The 24,397-nt window shown below is 36.1% G+C and overlaps 1 protein-coding gene across 1 annotated transcript; it reads right to left on the bottom strand.

The window, feature by feature from the left end:
* Positions 1 to 326: 326 nt before the first annotated feature.
* Positions 327 to 22,143, bottom strand: LOC100371562 (eukaryotic translation initiation factor 2 subunit 3). The gene is made up of 12 exons (XM_002733605.4): positions 22,042 to 22,143; positions 18,082 to 18,145; positions 13,758 to 13,885; positions 12,559 to 12,680; positions 12,002 to 12,096; positions 11,709 to 11,867; positions 11,108 to 11,242; positions 8,973 to 9,067; positions 8,483 to 8,627; positions 5,118 to 5,287; positions 3,439 to 3,611; positions 327 to 2,041 (listed from the first exon to the last, which is right to left on the bottom strand). The coding sequence occupies exons 1-12, from the start codon at positions 22,096 to 22,098 to the stop codon at positions 1,975 to 1,977; spliced, it is 1,410 nt and encodes a 469-aa protein (XP_002733651.1). The 5' UTR covers positions 22,099 to 22,143; the 3' UTR covers positions 327 to 1,974.
* Positions 22,144 to 24,397: the final 2,254 nt, after the last annotated feature.

Genomic DNA, 24,397 nt, shown 5'->3' with positions numbered 1-24,397 from the left:
TCAGCTGGATGTGCGTTGGTGGGCGGGTGTTGAGAGTTACTAGGCGGCCGTAAAACTTGATGGGCGGGCCGCCCACCTAAAACCCCTTGTGGAGAACACTGCTTTTACACACACATACTTGACTTGCATACTTTTATACACATACTTGACTTGCATACTCTTCCACACACATACTTGACTTGCATACTTTACACACTCATACTTGACTTGCATACTTTTACACACACACATACTTGACTTGCATACTCTTCCACACACATACTTGACTTGCATACTCTTCCACACACATACTTGACTTGCATACACACATAATCACTTCGTCTCTGTAAGATCCCAAAAATGTTTTTTTATTTCTCATTTTCGATATAATAGTTCTAAATATATAATAACAATGTTACATAATCATTCCCATTATTATGAACAATTAGGAATTTACAACATGTGTAACTATGGGATTGGTAGCTTCTCAAAAATCAAATACAACCACTATCTTTATGCAGTACTATAGGAAGAAACAAACCCTGATATAATTTTAGGTTTGCGATGTGGAGGTAGAACTTTTGTTCAAAACATGGTTTTTTTTTACTAAATGTTCAATGGGTGAGGCTTTGAGTGGTGTACACAAAAAATGTGGGGGGGGGGGGGGGGGGGTTAAATAAAAACTAATAGTCTGCTACTGCACACATCAGTAACCTGTCTGTTCAATGTGAGAGTGATTGATGTTGTTACAATCATTGTCATTGCTATGACAACTATCTATTATTATAAGATATGGGGAAAATGTCTGTCATCCATTGTTTTGTAAAGTAAGCATATTCAAATTAGCAGAATGCTATAATTATGAAACAATCAACAATCAGTCATCAGCCAAAAACCACAAATGAAATCAAAGGAGAATTTTCAGAATAATGGGGGGGGGGCTTTGTCTACACAGGGCATAAATTTTGATTAATTTTCATTCAAAAAATCTTGAATAGGATCATAAAAACGAATGGACAAGTTCATGTTGCCCAAAATGTGATATATTTTCCGAAGTTTGAAGTTTAAACAAACCAGGCATGACTGAGACACAGGTGAAGATGCACAGAGGTATGCATGATGATCAAAACATAAGTCCCTGTTTTCAGACTCTGTCAGCAAGGGGACGAAAACATGTCTTCATGAACTGACAATGAATTCCATTATTCAGAACGTTATAAGTTACGTACTTCTCCACACACATACTTCTCAACATTGCTGCATGCAATATTGTCTCAGCATTGGTATGTGAATTTTTTTTTTTCAATTTGTACAACATTGTTTCAATATTGCTATGTACAACATTGTCTCAACAATGTTCTGTGCAACATGATCTCAACATTGTTATGTGCAGCATTGTTAAATGACGCATTATCTCAGCATTATTAAATGACGCATTATCTCAACATTGTTATGTGCAGCATTGTTAAATGACGCATTATCTCAACATTGTTATGTGCAGCATTGTTAAATGACACATTATCTCAACATTGTTATGTGCAGCATTGTTAAATGACACATTATCTCAACATTGTTATGTGCAGCATTGTTAAATGACACATTATCTCAACATTGTTATGTGCAGCATTGTTAAATGACACATTGTCTCAACATTGTTATGTGCAGCATTGTTAAATGACACATTATCTCAACATTGTTATGTGCAGCATTGTTAAATGACACATTATCTCAACATTGTTATGTGCAGCATTGTTAAATGACACATTATCTCAACATTGTTATGTGCAGCATTGTTAAATGACACAATGTCTCAACATTGTGACACGCTACATATACCAAATAAAGGCAAATATTGCAATGAAAAACATGCCACATTTCCTAAAGACAATTAGGGCCCTTTCTTAGAGGTTTGATTGTCAAATAGTTGTATTATAATTCAGATTTTCTTGAGAAAGCTGTGTAGAAGAATGTAATCTAAATGTTCAGGTTGTAGCTTTATTCATCTTTCGGATTTGATGGTTGGATTGTTACTCCTCTTCGAATTTGACCCCAACCAATCAACCTGAAGAAAATGAGCAAAATACAGAATTTAATGGTGAAGAACACTATCTAGGTACATCGTCTTTTGATCAACGGAGTAACAGCTTAGCATAATACATTGTTAAAGCATAAAGACACATGCAAAATGATAAGCAGTACCCGATACCACTCTGTGCAACACTGAATGCCAAGTCTACTAGATATGCAACAATGAATGTATAAAGAAGCTTCATAACACTACTATGAGATGTATTCGATACAAGACTCATAGCAACGTGTTCGATATGGGACTTATAGCGACGTATTCGATATGGGACTCACAGCGACGTATTCGATATGGGACTCATAGCGACGCATGCAACACGTTTGAAATACATTGTTTATTTACACCAAATTCAAACATGCACTTTGTGGTGAATGGTTTAAAAAAGCAGAATTTCCTTGTGGTATTACATCAAGTATTGTATGTGAAAGTGAAAATAATGTAAACTACTACATTATCTAATTTGTAGTATCATTGAAGAATTTCATAATAGAATACACAAGTTTTTTACGCAATAACAAGAGCTCAGTTGTAAAAAGGATTTGTCAAACCCCAAAATGAAAATCTAATTTCTAAGTTGTTCTGTATTTTTTCAGAAGAATAGTTCTTAAAAAGGTCAATTTTAAGCTCAGGAATTTGTACAGTTATGCCATGTTCATCAGTCAGGTTCATTTATTCGGCTGTCAACTTACTATTATACCTTTGTTGAATTCCCCCTGTATAATAGAACATGGAGTATTGCAATGCATTTCCATGGGGAATCTAAGGTGAAGTCACAAGCTTTTTTTTTAAGCTATGACGTGATATTAAAGATGACAAAATATATATTGGTTTAAATTTGAAATTGATGTGGGTATAGTTGTTACAGGAATGCTGATTGATGAATCCAGCTCCTTGGTGCGCCCAATTAAATCATTCAATTTAACTGACGTCAAATACAGCTTTTCCTAACATGCTCAAATATGAGTTGTAGAGACGACCATGGAAGGTTGGCTTCAGAAAAAAAAAGGTGAATCGGACAAAGACAGTTACATTTTGTGTATACATATTGTTAATAAGTTGCCTGGTAAAAATATTACTTATTACAAGCAAGTCCTACAAAAGCTGCATTGTCAAAGTTGTATAAGAGATGCACACCTCAGTTTACATGCATATCTACTGTAATTGAAATACTTTATTTTACCTGGAATTAATTTTCGCTGAAAACACATTTTGGATGTTTTGTGTGGATTTTATTTGTACTGATTTTTGCAGAGTTGAATGTAAAATATAGAAAAAAAAAGTATATTCGCTGGATTTTATTTTCACTGAATCATTCCTTCATTGAAAATTAATTCCAAGCGAAAATAAAGTATTTTACAGTATTTAACACTTACCTCCAATGTTTTTCCACTCTTCTACTGAGGGCTATTTTCTCACCAATCTCTGTACACACAGGATTTGTTAACATAATTTTAGCCAAATCAGCTTTTACAGCAAATACTCTACCACCGGTAGATAAAGATCCAATGTTCACCATTAATACCTCATTTCTGGCTAATTTTTGCACCTTGTAATAAAAAATAAAATCGTGTAATTAGATGCTCGTACACAAAAACGATTAATTCGGCCAAATCTTGTTAGCGATTGGCTCAATAATACACCATCGGTTGGTTTGGCTGTGAAATATTGGTATTTTTTTTTGCTGATTTGTGGGAATCTGAAAAACACATTTAACAACTTGTTTCTTTATTTAGTTTCATGTTGTATTCAAGATGGCAGCCCCCATATTAGACTGGCGCAGTCGGGGCGATTAATTTGTTTTTGTAGTTTAAATAAAATTAAAAAAAAACGCGAAATGGAGGTGTTAGCGCGAAATCACCCCGACTGGTTTATTCTGCAGGAAATTCATTGCTATTAAATATTCATGATGCACACATTATGAGGTGGGCGCGGAAATACGTGCATAATGAGGTCAACATGGTAAAGGTCACACTGCAGACCCAACATGGCGGCACGTTGAAATTCGAGTTTGTCGTAGTCGTCGTTTCTAATTCATCACAATGTGTAAAAAAGTAACTCGTACTAGTCGTAGAATTAAAAAAATATTGACTGCTACAATCAGTCGACGTCTTCTCGGTCAGAGGTCAGTTGAAGAGATGCTGTGATTGGCTCAGATGATTGTCAATTAGAACACTCATTAACATAATTACCCATTGAAAAATCGACGGGTTCCTGCAGTGTCGATAGAGGGCCATGCAGAATAGACCAGTTACAAGGGATTTTGCGCTAACACCTCCATTTCGCAATTTAAAAAAAAACTACAAAAACAAATTAATCGCCCCGACTTCGCCAGTCTACCCCCATATAGTAAATATCGCATTTACTTTATTATCACTTGTGCACCAGCTGACTGTGATTTATAATTTTTTAACATTAAATTATGTTCGTCATTTCTGCAAGCACATGTGCTAATATGGTATATGTACATCACAATGTCACTGAAACAGGTTACCTAGGTCAGGTCTACTGCACTGCAATATTAAATTCTATAAATCCATCAAGTGCACAGCTGAAATCTAAACATCTATACAATACCACTCAAATCTATGAAGTTCAAGTCACTCAAGTTCACAATCATTTTGAAGTTCAACCTGGAATTTTACTGATGACTTTGTATGACACTGTGATAGTTTTTTGTACTACATGTATATTGCCAGATTACATTGTTTTTGAAAAAACAAGGCCTTCTTTTTTTATAAATCAATAAAAAAAACAAATAATGAATAAAAATTAAGTACACCTATAATAAATAATAAATAATAAATTTGCAACGAATAAATTATAAAACTACAAATTTACAATTTTAGGCTATTATTATACTTATTGATGCTACAATGATGCAATGCAACGCGGTGTGATGTGATGCGATGCGATGTGATGCAATGCAACACGATGTGATGCGAAGAGTTGTATGTGAATGCGAAGCAACCAGCAGTTGTGACAATGTGTTGAGTTATGCGATACATTATGCAAAGGCTGCATTGTATGGACACTGATATTAAGCATGTGTTACCTTGGCTCCTTTTTTATCTCCTTCTGTTCTGACACCGAGTAGACGTCTGAGTAAGAAGTAGGAGATTTCCAACTCTGTGTAGATGTCTGGTAATGCACCAACAGATCCCAAAACCTGCCCAACCAGTCTATCAGCACGACATAATGTAGGATCAATCTTTGTGCCAACACCTGTCAATAGGATACCATATTCATTCTATTAGAAAGCACATCCTTAACAGAAGCACATACAAATTTGTTGTATGCTGAATTATTAAAATACATGTAGATGCATCGCTGTAATGTTTGTAAGTCAGGGTTCAAAATTAAGGTCTGTCCAGCTGTCCTAGACAAGCTGATTTTAGCAGGGAGAGGTGGATGTACAAATTGCCTGACCCTGTGGACAGGTGAATAAAGATATCAAGTTTTTACTAACTAACCGTATAGGGCAGTCCTAAGTTTCTAATGTCTTTTTAGGACTAATAATTATGAGCCAAGAATTAAAATTTTATTTCAAATAATATGTCTCAATAAGAATAGGTACATTATCAATTGTGACACACAGTTTTATTCTCTCACCAGTCAAATGAAAAGACAAATGTAATTTTTAATTTCAATTCCCGCGTGTGTATGCACTACTACCGTACTTATCCGGGTAAGAGCCCATGCCCCGGCCAAACGCCCACCCCCCACTTTTGACATAGTAAAGAAGTTGAGGTCATACACACGCCCAGGGGGTCTTTTTCTACACAAAAAATATAAAAAGAACTACCGGTATGTCCTATTCGTTGACTGTGGTTGTATGTTACTTTCTTGAAGTCTGTCGTGATACTTATAAAAATTGTTAATTGCATAAAACAAGGGGTGAACGCAAAATAGCTGTGACAGCTCTCTGCCTTCAAGCAAATCGTATAAGGAGAGCCGCTAAGCAAGTGTCACACTCGTTCGGCTTTAGCGTCGTCAACAACGAAACCAATGTTGCAATATTGTAGCAACCCGTACCTGGGAGAGTGGTTGAAATCATGTTATTTTGGCTTTATATAATATTTTGTAGCAGCTTGCGAATCCATAACTGGGGCCAGCAGTTTTGCAATGTCAAGCCGAAGACTGCCAACTTTTTTACCATCTTTCATTTCTGTCATGAAAACTATTCTTCAGTCGTTGGATAAAAAAAAAGCTTTCTATTTCAAGTCCACCGCGATATCCATATAGTGAGACATTCCAACCGCCGGAACTTGCTGAATGATAACTTTCACCGTGATTGATAAGCGTCGAGTCTGATAAGAAAGCAATGTCACGATTTGACCTTTATGATGAAATACTAGCAGTGATGTCATTCTTAGCCAATCAGTAAAGCAGATGCATAAAGGTCAAAGATGATTGCTAGACTGTAAACAAAAGCATCGTGTGCCATCGCAGCAGAGCGACCCCATTCTTTATTATGATTAGACATGAATGAAAAGTGCCAAGCTGACAGACTGCGAAATCTGTGGATTAAAAGTGCTAAGTCCAAATTGTGTGGGACGAATTTCAGGAATACATGTAAGTTGTAGGGATTTGCCGTTCTATTCCCTGCCGCAGTTCGATCTGCGTGTTGTCAATTTTCGCGAATTTTCGGTTTTTTTTGCCGGGGGTCTCCTGGCAAACGCCCACCCCTTCTTTTTGGCAATTTTCCATGTTCAGGACCATGGGCTTATACCCGGATAAATACGGTAATAGAACAACTATGGTGAATATGCGACAGATGACCAAGTTAGAAACCTTGATACTTTCAGTACAGAGAACCAAGATTACAAGGCATTATATAAACTACTGTGGAATACTTTATTTTCGCTGGAATTAATTTTCGCTGAAAAGGCTTTTTGGGCGTTTTGTATGGAATTTATTTTCACTGATTTTTGATGAGTTTAATGTGAAATATAGGAGAAAAAGTATATTCGCTGGATTTTATTTTCACGGAATCATACCTTCAGCGAAAATAAATTCCAAGCGAAAATAAAGTATTCTACAGTATATTTAAATTATGGATGAAAGGCATTGACTATGCACAGTTCCCATTCTGTATTCAATGACAAATTCCATCACGAGCAGAGATCCAGAAGTGGGCATATGTATTCGCCGACGGTATCCTACTTGGTCTAAAAATATTAACACCTTTCCTAAAATAGCACCGCTTGTAAGTTACCTATTGATATGTTAATTTTGGAATATGTGTCTACCTATTGTCTCTGAACTATGAACAATGTATCAGTGATTATTTGTTCACTGTGCAATTTTGTCCCACCTATGGTGGGGATTAACAGATAAATGTACCCCGAACCTGTGGAGGGATTAAATTTTAAGGAGCAAGAAGTATATCGTTGGGGTGGTTATAATGCATTTGGCTAAATAGCGCTGTGATGCTACCAGTCATTGCTGGGAATGTCCTGTAATGTACTGCGCTTATTTTGTTGATTCACTGAAAAATGTAATGTGTAATCAAATGTACAATCATTGTACTGATTTGTGAATAAAATCATGCCATCTCAGAGATACAGCTACATGTATAAACACATTAATAGACTACGATTTTAGAAAATGGCCCTCAATTTAACAAATTTGATCAAAACACAAAATAACACAACCATAGGTATTACCTACGAGTATAGTACTTGTTTCCAAAATTTCAACTGAATAAGGTGATACATTAATGAATCAGAATAGAAATGACTAACAAAATACGGTAGCCGTCAATTAGTCATTTCTGTTCAAATATGATATGTACCTGTAACCCAATATGCATGATCCAGATATAAAGTTTGAATAAAATCAATCAGTTCATTTCGAGAAATAGTTCTGTACACAGAATGTTTAACTATCAGAATTTAGCAAATTTACAAACTAAAATGGTTGCCAGACAGTCATAATTGTCCAAATGGGAATGAAAAATGGAGTGCATATGTAAGTTTGAATCTGATCGGTCAAAGCATGCCCTTGAAATGGCTTGGATGCACAGACAGATGAAATCCAAATTTCTAACTGTTCAAAACAGGAACTAAATTAGTGCTTTTAGATTTTTATTTCAATAATAATCATTAATATGAATAATATCTTACTTTATAAGGATATAAATTTAATAAATGCTGAAGTATATATTAATATTTGTATAATAATGTTTTATATATTTGACTAATAACATTAATCTCATGAAAATTACCAAATAGTATAGCAATACATCTAAGCAAAAATAAGTCATGATATACCAAACTTGAACTACACAGAGATAATATATCAGTTGATAAATAAAAGTTTGAGAACGACTGAACATGAATTACTTGATGACAGACATTTTAATCACTATACATGTACCTTGCCACATCAATATCATGAGAGGCAAAGATAACTCACCAATCAGTCCACCTGGTACTGCATATTGTAAATCGTTCTGTTCTGCGTATAATGATACAATCCGTGAAAATATTGGATTACACATCAATTTCCCATCCTGATCCTTGGAGACAATTCCAGGCCGCACTTCAATCTCCTGACCAATCTGAAAACAATTGTGCAATTACATTAACCCATTGTCCATTTTATATTCCCATTGTTTTCAGCTATCTATGATGCCTTTCAGCAAGTGATACGTTACAGACATGTCATTTTTCAGATTATACAAATTATCAAATAGACGAATTCATAGTACACACAACAGACATCATGCAAATATCTCATTGTGAACATCACTATTTATATGTGATGAAACCTTTAAAAAGAATTTACACAAATGCATTTGAAAACAATATCGTCAATTAATATAAAAATGATCACTCTCTAAATGACTTGGACTGCAGACTGTATTCCATGTAGATCGTACTGTGTTAGTGTTTAACTTACTTACCCTAAGAACACCTCTAAGGATGCTACCACCAGCCACACCCCCTTTTAAATCATCCACTTCACAGCCAGGTTTATTGACGTCAAATGACCGAATAACTGAAAATAAAATTTATTATTATACATCTGTCACCATAATGCCATAAGTTACAACGTGCTATAATTTTGCGGTATTTAACAGGGTATTTTCATCCTACCATATTAGGAAATGCGAATTCCAATATGGAATGATTACGCACGTAAGCATCCTCTAATAGTAAAAACAAACATGGCTGCCATTAGGGTTTGACCGGACTCCACACAAAGAAGTTTGCCAAAACTGTTGTAAACATTTTGGATTTCGGTATTCCCATGATGTATCCTGGGAAGAAAAGATGTATAACAAGCCATGCATGGCACAGTCCCCGTTAGTTATCAAATTCAAGATATATAGTTTTGTTTATAGTAATATAGCTGGAATATAACCATGTCAGGAATATGATTTTTTAACATTAAAATGATTGACAATTGTATCTGATCGTCAAAAAAGTACTTGTCCATATTGAGAGATATTGCTCTGGAACAGCATTCAAAATCAGCCATTTTGAATACATGTATATATATAACATGATGTATAACGAATATATAAAATTTGAATATAATCAGTCAAAGCATGTAAGAGATATGGCTCTAGAAGCCCAATCATTAAAACAAAATGACCGCCAGACAGCCATTTTGAATCCGATCTGAAAAATAAATGATGTGCATCAGGAACCTGTAATGTTTCAACATATGTACCAAGTTTGAACGAAATCCATTCATAAATGCTTGATATTTGATGATTTTTTAGCACAAAAATGGCCACCATTTGGCCATTTTGAATAGGATCGTCAAACCAATATATCTGTCTATCTATGACATGATGTATAATGAAAAAATTTAAAATTTGAACATAATCAGTGAAAGCAAGTCAGAGATATGGCACGAAAACCACATTCATTAAAACAAAATGGCCGCCAGTCAGCCATTTTGAATCTTATCTGAAAAACAAAATTATTTGTATCAAGGTCCCATAATGTCTAATGTATATACCAAGTTTGAACAAAATCCATCTGTAAACAGCCGAGAAATGCTTGATTTTGATGATTTTTTAGCACAAAAATGGTCGCCATTCGGCCATCTTGAATCAGATCGTAAAACAAAATGATGTGCATCAAGGACCTATAATGTCTAATGTATATATCAAGTTTACACAAAATCCATCTGTTAATGGCTGAGAAATGCTTGTTTTTGATGATTTTTAGCACAAAAATGGCCGCTATTCGGCCATCTTGAATCAGATCGTGAAACAAATTGACGTGCATATGTATACTATCATGTATGATGTATGTGTGAAGTTTGATTGTGATTGGTCCAGACATTTCTAAGATAAAGGCTCGTACGCACGCACAGATGCACGCACGCACGCACACACGGAGGTCAAAACATAAGTCCCCGTTTTCGGACTGCGTCCGAACGGGGACTAATAATAAGGTTATTACGAGGATACTGCAAAGTATGCACTCAGACAGTACACAATCACATCGACCTTCACTGCGCATCAGTTGATACTCCCACTGTACTGTCTTCATGCATACTTTTCTGTGTCCTCATAATAACCTCATATTATTATGCATCTGGCACTAAAAACAATAGAATTTAGTAAAAAGCTGTATAAAATCAAAACTTTCCAACTTAATTTTGACATTTAATCACTTCTGCACTACAGCACGTGATAGAAATGTTGTCACTGATTACAAACGTTCTTACTCCACAAAGCGTTTTTAATTTCACTTCATACTGCTACTTCCACTTTATACCGCTACTTCTCATTGAGTCTTTAGGTAAATCTCTCATGATATAATCATAAAATCAAATCATTGACAAGATAATGAATTATAATATAATATTGCCATTGTTTACATATATATATATATATATATATATATATATATATATATATATATATATTTAAACAGTGTATGCAAATAAAACAATTGATATGTAACATTTTTACAGCAGATCATGAGCTAGTGGTTACCAAACATTTGAATGTCGTTTTGCAAAAATGGAAACAAATGATGCCACTGAGATGGCTTAAAGAGGGTAAAAATATCTTACCAATTAATCTTGGTTTGGATGTGAAGTCTCTGATGGGTTTAGGTATTTTTTTGACAATGTATTCACAAATTACTTCAATGTTGTACTTGAGCTGTGCTGAGATTGGAATTACAGGAGCACCTTCTGCTATTGTGCCTGAAAATAATATTGAATGTGAATTTTCTTGTACAATAAAAATGCTTTTATGCTCCACAAGATTACTCCTGCATGTGCAACATATATAAATTTGGTTGTCGAGAATTACTTCAAAGTTTGTTTTGTGTTTTTTCTCGAATTTAGCTATTTTCACCAGCTATTCAACCAGCACTCCACACCAGCTCGTGCAGAGCCCATAGGAATACATGGTATAGTAGTGCACATCTTAGCAACATGGAACGTCTTGTGACGTAGCTTCACCCCAAGGATAGTGATCAATTATTCTACCACTAGAGGGCAGTATTAAATTTAGATTACACACATTGTAAAGCAAACATAAATTTGACAATATGTCACATGTCTAACACACTTTAATTTGATAAGTCATTATTCCGTGTTGACACAGTAAACCATTGTCTTTTCACATCTGATATTTGATAAGCTGGTCATGAAAACACTAATTTACCTTGAATAAACCTTTGAATTTGTTCAAACTGGTCCTTCGCTTGACTTTCTTTCACTAAATCTATTTTATTTTGCAAGATGAGTATGTGTTTCAATTTCATGATTTCAATAGCTGCCAGATGTTCTGATGTCTGTGGTTGAGGGCAGGACTCATTCCCGGCTGTAAGACGAAAACAAAGCAGGTTACAAAAATCATCTGATATTATGTATTGCGACTTCTATACTCTACTAAAATGTATAATATAGGTGAATATAGGGAGTATAGAAGGAAATCAAGTAACTGAAATGACATACCAATAAGTAGCAACGCTGCGTCCATAACAGCAGCCCCGTTCAACATAGTTGCCATCAAAATATCGTGACCAGGGCAATCTACAAAGGAGACATGTCTAGAGAAAAAAAATGTCAATTATATTCAGGTACACATTATACACTTAGAAAAATAGTGATATACTAGGAGCATAGCAGGGAATAGGTCAGGTCGTGTGTTTTTTTTTAAATGGCTGGCAGACTAACTGTGCTATTCAAATCTCTACAAAATGTTTGAATTGAGCAAGAATTAGCTCCTCTGTGTCTTAATTTGTGTGAGTGATAGGCAAAACATCACTGCGGCATGTCCTGGTAAATCTGAGTCTCGCTTCCCGGGGATGGAGAGGGTCAGACTCCCCTAGAATGGTTAGCCCAACTCACTCTCATTTTGCCCAATCCAAGGAAATATGGAGTCTGTAACTTCCAATCATGAACAAAAAATTTCACCAATAATGCTTAGTCATAAATATCTTAGTTTTCAAAAATTTTACACATAATTAAATTTCTATGTATACCTTGAACACCAGAGTTTGTTTCCTCACCTAAGTATTTTGAATCTACCAGGACATCCAGGTCGGTCACATGGAAACTCATCTTCCTTACTACTACCAGCTGATCTATAACAAGTTGGTCTAGGACAGCGTTCATAGCTACACTTGAATATCTGGAACAAAAGAGTAAAAAATAACAACGTTGTAAGTATAAAGATGACGATACTGGATCACACTAAAATATGCATCAGTAGAAAGAGTATTTTCACAGAATTGAGATGTGGAATTTATTTCATGTTTCAGTAAATAGAATACGGGCACAAAATACTGAATGAGAAGACTTCGGATAGTATGTCGTGTTATATGGCCCATTCTTGGAAGTGAACATCCAGGAATTTTCACCGTCTAGCAACCACAACAGATGAAATAAAAACTCTCAAAAACAGTACTTTGGGCTAGCAGTTGAGCCTCTCCTGAACAGTGAAACTAGATTACCTCTACAGGTGCAACATACATTGTATATAAATTAGGTTGCTCAAGATTGTCTCATAGTTGCGTTTGTGCTGTTTTTGCATCTTTTTTCACAAGCTCTTCGATCAGCTTTCCACAACAGCTCGCACATAGCCCATAGGAATACATGGTACAGTAGCGTGCATCTTAGCAACCTAGAATATTCTGTGATTTAGCTCTGCACTCAGGGAATACATAATATAAATATTAAGTAGCTAGAAAGGTAATGTTGTTACTCTTCCAGTCGTATATGTGACGTTTACTTATGTGTAGTATGCATATTTTAAAATGTTTACTCAAATACTTTCATTTTGGCTCAATATTACAGGAATTACAACATTTAATATAATCTGCACAGCCCTATAATGACAATACATTATCACAAAAATAGACTATGTCAATCAACATATTAATTCTTGACTTCATGGGTACAGACATTTGTAACAGGTGTTTTTCTAGAAAAATATTGCCAGAGGGAGCACTGCAATTCAGTGTCAAGGAGATAAGGTTCTCCCTACCAGGGTGTGGAGTTTTTGATAATTCCAAGTTAAAATGGAGCATTTTATGGCTTCCGTGGGGCCAAAATTACTATCAGACAGGTCACAGTTGAAGACTGTGGCCAGATGTGATCCCGGGTCAATCAGAATTTTATGGTTACCAGAGGATCTGCTCCCCAGGGTATGGAGGTGCATGGCCATGGCATGAGGGTAATGCACGCCTGTTATCCCAGTGTAGCATACCTTAGCATTGGCGTATCCTAGTTTAATAGTAATATTCCTTTCCAGTTCATTTTTGAATCTAACAGTTTGTACACCTGATATGGCTTTGACCACAGTTGATTTACCATGGGCCACATGACCAATAGTGCCTAAGGAGAAAGCAAAAATACGTCAAGCTTTAAATACTGTAAAATACTTTATTTTCGCTGGAATTAATTTTCCCTGAAAAGGCTTTTTGGGTGTTTTGTACGGATTTATTTTCACTGATTTTTGATGAGTTGAATGTGAAATATAGGAAAAAAAGTATATTCGTTGGATTTTATTTTCACTGAATCAGCCCTCAAGCGAAAATAGCAGAAATAAATTCCAAGAAGAAATAAAGTATTTTACAGTAAATATAAACAAAAACTGGTTAGCTACAGTACAGTTTGAGTGTAACTTAACTTCCGAGCTGTCTATCAGCTGCCTTTGCTTTTTTCATAAGAACTTGAAATGTTTAAAGCCAGTATTATTTTCATCAATAATTTCAACTTATTCAATATAGTATTTACCTATGTTACTAAACACAAGATTATAATGAACAATTTCAATACATGTATGTAGCGGTTTTGAAAACAAGCTAAGATATAAATCCACCTTAACCCTTAACATGCTTCAATTTATCTGACCATAACGTTCCCCCCACTGCATTCTTTTCAAAAAAAATAAGGCAGTCACTGTGGATTCAATAATCGTAACTTTTTTATTTGCCATGCAAAAGTCAATAATGTGATATGTAAACATATCTAGAAAAAACAATCTTTCATAATATTGTATTGCTATGACCACTTATAGATTTTGTGGTATACATTTTGGGTATAAAACAACAGTTTTAGTAAAATTTATATAAAAATATTTGTCTATTATTTAATATTTATAAGTCAGATGGCTATCATTTATCTGAGGAATTTGTTGATATTCTGAAAGTATGCATTTAGAAAAAAAAATTCTGACCATATATACATAAATTAGCATATCATTTGCATACCATTTAGCACCAATGAATGACATTTTATAAAAAAGACTACCTAAATAAGTCGTTATAGTGAATGAAATAACCAACACTTGGATTTGCAATTTGTGATCATGAAACAGTTGCCACTCCTTATTGATGTAATTTACACAAATTTGCGACTTTATTTTGATGTAATAATGATTGTTTTTGGTAAAAAAAAGTTAAGACAGAAATTATGTAAAGGTCCACGAAAAAAAACTCATGGAAGTAAAATATATAAAATATTGAACAAAACTGTAAATATATTATATGAAGAATGTGATATTTTGATGACAAAAATTGCATTGTCATAAATAAATTTGCATATCATTAGCATATCCATTAGCACCAACAACAGCTGTTTAATAAAAAACACATTTGAATGCAAAAGCTGTAAGCATTCAATACATTGCAATTTAGGGGGAAAATCTTCATTTTGTTTACGAAAGCTGTGAAAAGCATTCATGGATAATTATTTATTTACAATTGCAACTAGATCAATTTATTTGTAGTAGTTGCTTGTGTTTTCAAATATGTGTATATATAATAAACAAGCTAATGAGCTTCAGCATGCAGTAGTGAAAATTAGAGAATTGCAGGTAAGTCAAGACAAAATTTCAAGATAGAAATTATTCAATAAAAATGCAGACCACAGATGCACACAATATTAAGTGAGTAACGAATTAGGTATCAAAATAGAAATCTGTTGAATCAACTGCATCAAAGTGACATCTGCTGTGATAAATCTCAAAGCATGGGTATGTACATAAGGCGTCTTCACACTTGCGACACCACACGCGACTCTCTTGTGGACGCTTGCCATCTTGATGCTTTTTGTAGTAGGCTCTGTGAACTACACACTGGCGAGTTGGGTTTTGTTTTTTACTACCAAGGAAAGCAGGGATGGGTGAGGGGAAGTGGCGTTCTTCGAGTAGTCTTAGTGGCTGACCAACTGATCTTCTCCCTTTCGGTGCTGGGATGGGTGCAGTGGTTGCACTAGAAACAAGATCATGAACAATGGATAAACGAAATTTAGCGTGAGTTAGCTTCTTGGCACTGAACTTCCTGTGAAGGATGTAGGCATTAGTGACAAGAAGAGCTATCATGTGGAAAAAAAGCTTGATATACATGTGCGACTTTGAACGTCGGCGATGCATTGTGTACGATCTGATCATCTGCTCTGAAAGATCCACACCTCCCATATTTTTGTTGTAATCAACAACACACAAAGGCTTCACAATTGGTTCTCCGGATCCCCTGGATAGGCCAACAAATTTCCAAATTGGCATGTGTACTGATAACAACATAATAACATCACGCTTGTCTTTCCATTTCATCGCCAAGACTCCATTTCTCTGACAATAAATGACTTCACCTTGTCGCAATGGCAATTTCAGGGCTGCAGGCATTTCTTTTCTATTCATTCTAGCTGTACCAACTAACATTGTATCTTCAGCTTTTAGATGGTCAATAAGCGTAGGACTGGTGTAGTAATTGTCCGTGTACAGTTTGTATCCCTTGTTCAGCAAACTACCTTTTCTCATCAGCCCCATTACTACATTGAAAGTATGGCCTTCATTTTCACTTTCTATTGTATCGGGGTTAGGGGTGTAATTTTTTCCAGTATATATATCAAAAACAGAAATGTACCCACTTGATGATTCTGACACCATGTATGATTTCAAACCAAAACGATCTGGTTTACTTGGAATGTACTGCCTGAAGTGAATATTCCCTCTCCATGGCACCATTCCTTCATCAAGACTAATACACTGCTCACACGTATACACTTCCGACAAATGGCGTGTTATGGTGTCATACAGAGGTCGGATTTTGAAAAGAGGGTCATATCCGGCTTCACCACGAACAACATAGGCAGCATTATCATTGAAGTGCAGAAATTTTAAAATGAGCTCGAATCTATCCCTTGGCATCATGCTACGATAAAAAGGCGTCGAAATTATCGGATTTAGGCTCCAATAATCATCAAGATCGTTCTTATGGAGCATCGACATAGCGATTGTCATGGCAAGAAAAATCTTCATCTCGTCTATGTTTACATTCTTCCACTTCCGGAGTCTGGAGTGCGGTTCCAAGTTTTCATCGTTGCGTGCAAGATGATCATTTGCGTGAGAATTTGTCTGCTCAACAATGCTGATAATGTCCTCATCTTTAAGATATAACTTGACAAAATCGAATGCAGTTGTGTTTTCCGGCAATTGAACATTGAGTCCCGGAACACCGGTGAACGGTGATACCAAAATGTCGCCACTTGCTTTCGATGACCAGCCAAGACGAGTATCGTCGGCAACTTCCACTCCAGAATTTTCAATCTCCCACTCAATATCATCATTCGGGATATCACCAAAATCGATCTCTTCCGCAGTAAAACCTTCAAATTCGTATTCAGAATCAGAATCGGCAAATATTTCATACCATACAGCTTGTATTTCAGGGTCATTGAAATGCAAATTTGGTGTCGCCATTTTGATTGCGTTGCTAGTCAAACATTCAAAGTTAGCGGTCAAGCTATGGAATTTGAACATGTAATTTGCATATTGGGCGAGGAATCCTCGGTTGAGGCAATAATAACACACACATATACACAGGTCAAAGTTTATTTCATATGTTTTTCGCCTTTATTGATGATGTACTCCACATATACGTCATTCAAAACAACGCAATTTCTCAGAGGGTCGTTTACAATTATTCTCGTGCTTCGCTGTGGGATTCAGACGTGCTATTACGAGTATTCTCGTACATCACGTCTTAAGGGTTAAATCTCGCTAAATGTTATGTTACGCTCAGACCATACTTTATGTCCCAATTTACAATAAATAATCACCAGTTTATAAGCCAGCTACCAGCTTTAATGTTTTTTTTCATTTGTTTTTTCACTATTTTGACAAATATATAGTGCCCAAAATCATCTTCTTAGTATATTTTAACAGACACTTACAAATACCCTGTCTGACACTCACAGAAATAATGGTTCACACAATATGTTTTCACACCATAAGTTGATAATATATTTGCTCTATTAAGATAAACACTCATTAACTAAATAAAAATTACATTACTCCATCAATTACTGTAAAACATGTTGAAAAAGTGGCATGCAATTTTAGCGAATTGTGGTAAAACGACGTAATAGCGAAATGTTAATTTAGCGAATCTCTCTTGTCATTGTTGATTTCTATGTTGATTCGCGAAAAAGACATGCTCGCGGGAAAAAACATGCTCGCGAAAAAGACATGTTTTACAGTATGTAACAGAGCAAATACAGTGTATACATTGAGAATGAAGGCTTACCTATATTAATTGTTGCTTGTCTACTGATTACTTCGGGAGATAGAGGATCTAATTTAGAAACATCCTGCAATAAAAAAAAAACTATTTGTTACATATACAGTGTACATGTGTATGACCCTTTTGTAGTTCTTCAAGATGTATAGCAATAATACAAAAACAATCAATTTAATTTTCTCTTCTAGCAGACAGACCATTTCCTATTACATGTAACTGGAAAAACCAGACCTGTGAAATCAAACAAAAAAAAAGACAAACACAAGAAAGCCATCAGAGATGGCAGATTCCCTGACTATTTTCACAAAAGAAATATCTTCAGTAGTGCTCCAGAAGATATTTATGAATTTTTAATGAGGTCATGTAACCATATTTGGTCACTAAATATGTTGCAATATTTTCAATAAAGCACTGGTTGGATATCTGTAGAATGGAACTTTTCCTGAAAATCAACATTTTTTTCAAGTGAAAATGCCTGGTCTATCTTGAAGACACAATTACATCATACACAAAAGAAAACTTTTGAGGCAGCATGTGTTGCTTGGTGCGATGTAATATTCCAAACATGGTACGGGTGAGGAGACTGCGTGCCTGTGTTGAATCACAAACCACACTAACCCACTCAGACTGTTATCTGAGCTTGAATGTATGTGATACTGTACTGGCCTAATTCATTGGGTTTTATTTTCACTTATTTCACTGATGGCTGACTACTGTAAAATACATTATTTTAGCTGGAATTAATTTTCGCTGAAAAAACTTTTCGAGTGTTTTGTATGGAATTTATTTTCACTGATTTGTGGCAAGTTGAAGGTAAAAAATATAGGAAAACAGGTACAAAATGTATATTCAATGGATTTTACTTTCACTGAATCATTCCTTCAGCAAAAATAGCAAAAATAAAATATTTTACAGTACGCTAAATTAAAACCCAGGGATTATTCAAAATAAACAACAAAATGTATCATTTGCTACTTGTTATAATAAAATCAACAAACTAAACCTGATTTCTTTAAAATCACTACATAGTACATCTTACATTTTCATATTATTACTGCAGTGTTTACTCTAGGACGCGAGATTGCGCGATTCCCCGCCTACTACACTTTGTGCGCCATTAAAAAAATACTCCAAGGGCGAAAATCGCCCCTTTCTTCACTGCCCATTGAATTCTTTTAATGATGGTCTGTGCGTGTATTGGACTGCGACGCGCCGAGTAGCTTGCTGATACAAATAACAATCATCCTCCCACATATTTCGTTTAAAATTGTGCGTCCTTATATTTAAAAATATTACATTGTAACCTTCTTCGGGTATGCGTACGTAAGTTGGAATAGCCCACATTGAGTTTCTGAAGTGTGTGTGACTGGGCGACGCGTTAAGCAACTTGGCGAGGCAACAATAAATTGTTCTTCCCGCTTGTTGCGTGATTTAATTAATTATTTCGCGCGTCAGAATCATTTAAAAAATATTTATTATTATATGAATTTGCAGCGTTATATGTAAAAAAACACCACTTGATGTATGTGTCACGTTTAATAAATTACGTCGGGTTTTCGATTCACCCAGGGAGCTCATGATGCACCGTTGTTTCACGGTTGACATCTCCGGTGATACCAACAGGAAACTCATCATGCCAGCGATGATTTCGATTGAAGACCAACTTTAATCATGTTTATTCAAAAATAAACGTAACTACAGGCATATGACAAGAAAAGTGCTTTAAAACAATGCATGCAGATCGTAACACTTGCTCAGTCAACGCAGATAGCACCCCAGCGCGAAAGACTAAGGCGCCATGTTGTTGAAAGTTTGAAAGTTCATCGCTACCATATATGGGAGCAACAAGTGACCTGATGTGTGAATTCACGTTTTTAATTGGATAACTGCTTGACACGCTGTCAAGCCCACCAGATCGGCACAGCTCTCTGATGTGCGTAGTTTAGAATTTCCGATTGCAACTAAATTAATTAAACAATGAGCTTGCATTATGGGTTTTTTTGGGGGGGGTCGAGTGTGTACCCAGTTTTTTGGAATTTCCATCTTTGACGTAACTGGGTCACGGTGTTATTTTTTGGTTGATTTGCGTAATTTATACAAAGCTGTAAGGAACGAAAGTGTTGTACTGTGAAGTTCTCGCTGAACCTACCCATGCTAGATCACGTCGTAACAAATGACTAGTCTGTTTTCACCCGTAAAAAAAATAATTTGAAGAATAGATCGAAACAAATTGGCGTCGTTAACAACGTGAAGAATGAGTTTATCAATAATTTGATAGACAACATAAATGCACGCTTCCCGGAAGTCATTTCGGCATTCGATGTATTGGCAATGTGTCATCTCTCCTTCGTACCCGCCGACCAGATCACGGCAATGAAAAATTGGAGACTCTGATCGCACATTATGGTGTTGATAAAGTAAACAAGGAGGGCCAAGTTTACAAAGCTCTTATCGATCCAGACGAAACCTGACATGATTGGCGTTTATTAAAAACACTAGTGATGCAGCAAAGCTTACCCTCGTGACAATTTTATTTTACTGTGGAAATTGATAAACACGAATCATAAGGCCACGGTACCAAATTTAATAACTTTGGCAAAGGCAGCCGTTGTTTTGCCTGTGAATACAGCAATCTGTGAGAGGGGATTCTCTGCCCAAAACAAGGTGAAAACGTCCCTCCGAAATCGATTAGAAGAGGCTTCTTTGAATCGTCTGCTCACCATCCTAGTAGAAGGTCCTCCTCTTGCAAAATTTGATGCCAGTGAAGCTCTCAAATTATGGCAAAGCAGAAAATCTAGACGTATTTTCCAGGTTTAGAGAAAATAAAAATAGAATACTAAATACATGTTTCAGCTTTCCCTTTCAGCTTTTTGTGTTTTGGCAATTATTACTACAATTGTTCATGAAACATATTGCACGTTGTGTTGACAGGATTTCTCTGATTGTATGGTAACATGTGCAGAATGTTATTAACATTAAATAAATAACAAATAATGAAATTATTGTGTGGACTATAATTATTATATTTGCAAAATTACATACATTTTAGAACACAAAATGAAGAACATAACAATTGGTAACAAGTGGAGAAAATAATGAACAATTACTGCCAATGTTTTATTAAGAAAATTTATGCTTATTAGAAATTCCCCTTGTTACAGAAAATCCCCCTCTATTTTGATCTGAAGGGGCGACAATCCCCCTCATAAATACAAAGCTGGAGAAAACACTGTTACTGTAGAATACTTTATTTTCGCTTGGAATTTATTTTCGCTATTTTCGCTGAAGGAATGATTCCGTGAAAATAAAATCCAGCAAATATACTTTTTTCCTATATTTTACATTAAACTCATCAAAAATCAGTGAAAATAAATTCCAGGCAAAATGCCCAAAAAGCCTTTTCAGCGAAAATTAATATCAGCGAAAATAAAGTATTCCACAGTATAGTAATTAATTCATGATAACCATATGGCCATACATAGTAACACTACAGATACACAGGTAGAAATAGTGAGATTCAATTTTGACCAATCAATGTGATCAAACCTATATGGTTATTCTAGAATTCAGGTATTACATTGAAATTACGGATATGACTTTTAACAATACCGAAAGTACATGTACAATGACATTGTGTTAAGATACAGGGAACCGACTCGGCGCATGACGACACATAGGGGACACTCGCAGTGATAAAGGGACGATAACATTGTCGGTGTAAATGGTGGGGTATATATGTGTCGATACAATTACGTAACACAAAATCGTAATTCGTGGAAATGAATTATCAGTCAAGAAAATTGCATCATGCTCGTTTTTATTGCCAGCTGACGACGATGTGTGATCAAAGCGTTATGAAGTCGGGCAAATCCCAGCCACTCAGACGATTGCAGTAAGGTAGAATGACGAATAACGACACCCGGTGTTTATGACAATTATAACTATCGCCCAGGAACCGTTACTTACCAGCGTTGCGAGATCCTGCTTCGCAAGATGTGGCTGACCCATGCTTTCGCCCGCCATGTTGAAAATTATATGTGCCTCGTTTTGAGTTCGAGTCACTTTACTATGCCGCCATCAAGTGGTCGGCTACATAAGTTTCCTTCTTTTTTAATACCGTGGCCGTTGAGGTTTGTCATTGGACTTGTTACTTACTGTCTTGAATTAAACAAATCCCTTTCTTCAAGAAATGCCTACAAAGGCTCGGCGACTTATACGTAGCTGTTTGGGTATAACGGTAGCCGTGATATATAGTAATACAAAAGTAAATTGCAACGGGTTTGCTACGTACATCATGTCAAGATCTCATTCAAGTCTCATCTCGTAGACAGCGAGACTCAGGATACAAGACTCGTGTCGTCACAGGAAGCGCTGTAGAAGACGCCGACCTGCAGCGCGCAGCGTCAATGCGACAAGACTGTCAACAGTCGGTCGTACCTAATATTAATCTATATTATTAATATATATTGTACGTAAACGTAATAGACGTAAATAAATTGAGAATGCCGGGACAGGAATTATGGAGTACCGTAAGTCCCCCGCTTGAACTCCTTTACATTTCCCCGGCCTCGGCGTTTGAATCTGTTTGAATGTTTAGAATACTGTACTGTTGTTGTAATTGCATTAGGCCCGAGGACTGTCAACAGCCTATAAGTACCGACGGTAATATATATTATATACAGGATCTTGGAGTTTATATTATATAGACAACTGCAAATTCCATGAACACGTCTCTCGTATGGTCTGCAAAACATCATCAATAATGAAATTCGGTATTACAACTTTTGATAATAAAACCAAACATTCCAAAGCTATTTTCAATCTTGGAACGATCTCTCTTGTAGTATCCTCGGGGGCGGACATCCGGGCATTTTCACCGCCTGGCAACCCGCGGCGGTGAAAACAAAGGGCCAAAACTCGCAGAAAACAGTACTTTGGGATGATTGTTGAGACTCCCCTGAACAGTGTAACAAGATTAGCCCTACGTGTGTAACATATATAAATTTGGTTGTTCGGGATTACTTCAAAGTTGAGTTTGTGTTGTTTTCTCGAATTTTCACCGGCTCGACCGGCGTTCCACAGCAGCGCGCACAGAGCCCATAGAAATGCGTGGTACAGTGGTGCGCGTCTTAGCAACGTGGAACGTCTGTGACGTAGCTCCGCCCCCGAGGATTGTAATGTTGGATGGTCGCCTCGCTGTCAAATGATTGGAATTCCCTACCAGAGACAATAATGTCTTCAGTTCCGGAGCAATTTATTTTCAAATTTTACTGAAACACTCATGGGATCCCAGGGGATCAGGGATTGTGACAAATTGAATGTTGTCTGACAATACGACCTCTCTTGTGTCAGTACGACATCTCTTGTGCCAGTACGACCTCTCTTGTGTCAATACGACCTCTCTTGTGTCAGTACGACATCTCTTGTGCCAGTACGACCTCTCTTGTGTCAATACGACCTCTCTTGTGTCAGTACGACATCTCTTGTGCCAGTACGACCTCTCTTGTGTCAATACGACCTCTCTTGTGTCAATACGACCTCTCTTACGTCAGTACGACCTCTCCGAAAAAAAAGTGGGCTTACCCTGTTGTTTTAAAAGTTCCATCTGGACCAAACACACATAGGCGTTCGATCAGAACGAGAAGACAGCATATTTCCCTTAGAGTCAAATTTAATTTGTCCGCGTTTCTCAACAATAAGGCTGTTTTAATTGTTTTGCATTTAATTTTTAAAAAGTGGGATAATTTTTAATTTCAGTGGAAAGGAGTTTATTTTATTATACAGAACATTCACATGTCCTACCTATACCAGCAACGTGTCCCCTCCTAAAACTATAGAGGTATTTTGACACGTAAAGTTATCTAAACTTTCCAGAGAATGTTTTGTGAATAACAAGACAAATCCTCACATTTAACATACCAAAACGAAAGCCATGGCAGGGGCACGTAGATTTGTGTTTAGTCAAACTGACTGAAAATCCTAAAATCAAGTTGAAATTAGTATATTTCTCGAAATAAAACTACAATGCAAAATGTGTTGTCATCTTCATGCTCGGTATAAATTGTCACGTGACTCATCCATTTTAAAGACATGTCTGTTCAGTGTTCACGGAATATCAGTCGTTATCCTATCAGTCGTTTTTTCTAAGTGTCTGTTTGGCTTCCGTGCTTGCCTAATGCACGGCAGTTCGTTATAGTGTTGTTGTGACACGGTAGTAATAAGCAATACGATAAAATAAACACGTATTGCATAGCCATAAGTCTATCTCCCAAGGGATTTTGGGTATCAAAATACTAGTACTAGATACTAAAAATTGTTGTTA

This window comes from Saccoglossus kowalevskii, chromosome 11 (assembly GCF_978046115.1).
Source record: "Saccoglossus kowalevskii chromosome 11, keSacKowa6.1, whole genome shotgun sequence".
In the NCBI taxonomy this organism is placed as follows: Eukaryota; Metazoa; Hemichordata; class Enteropneusta; family Harrimaniidae; genus Saccoglossus; species Saccoglossus kowalevskii.
This window is presented reverse-complemented; position numbering and strand designations above follow the sequence as displayed.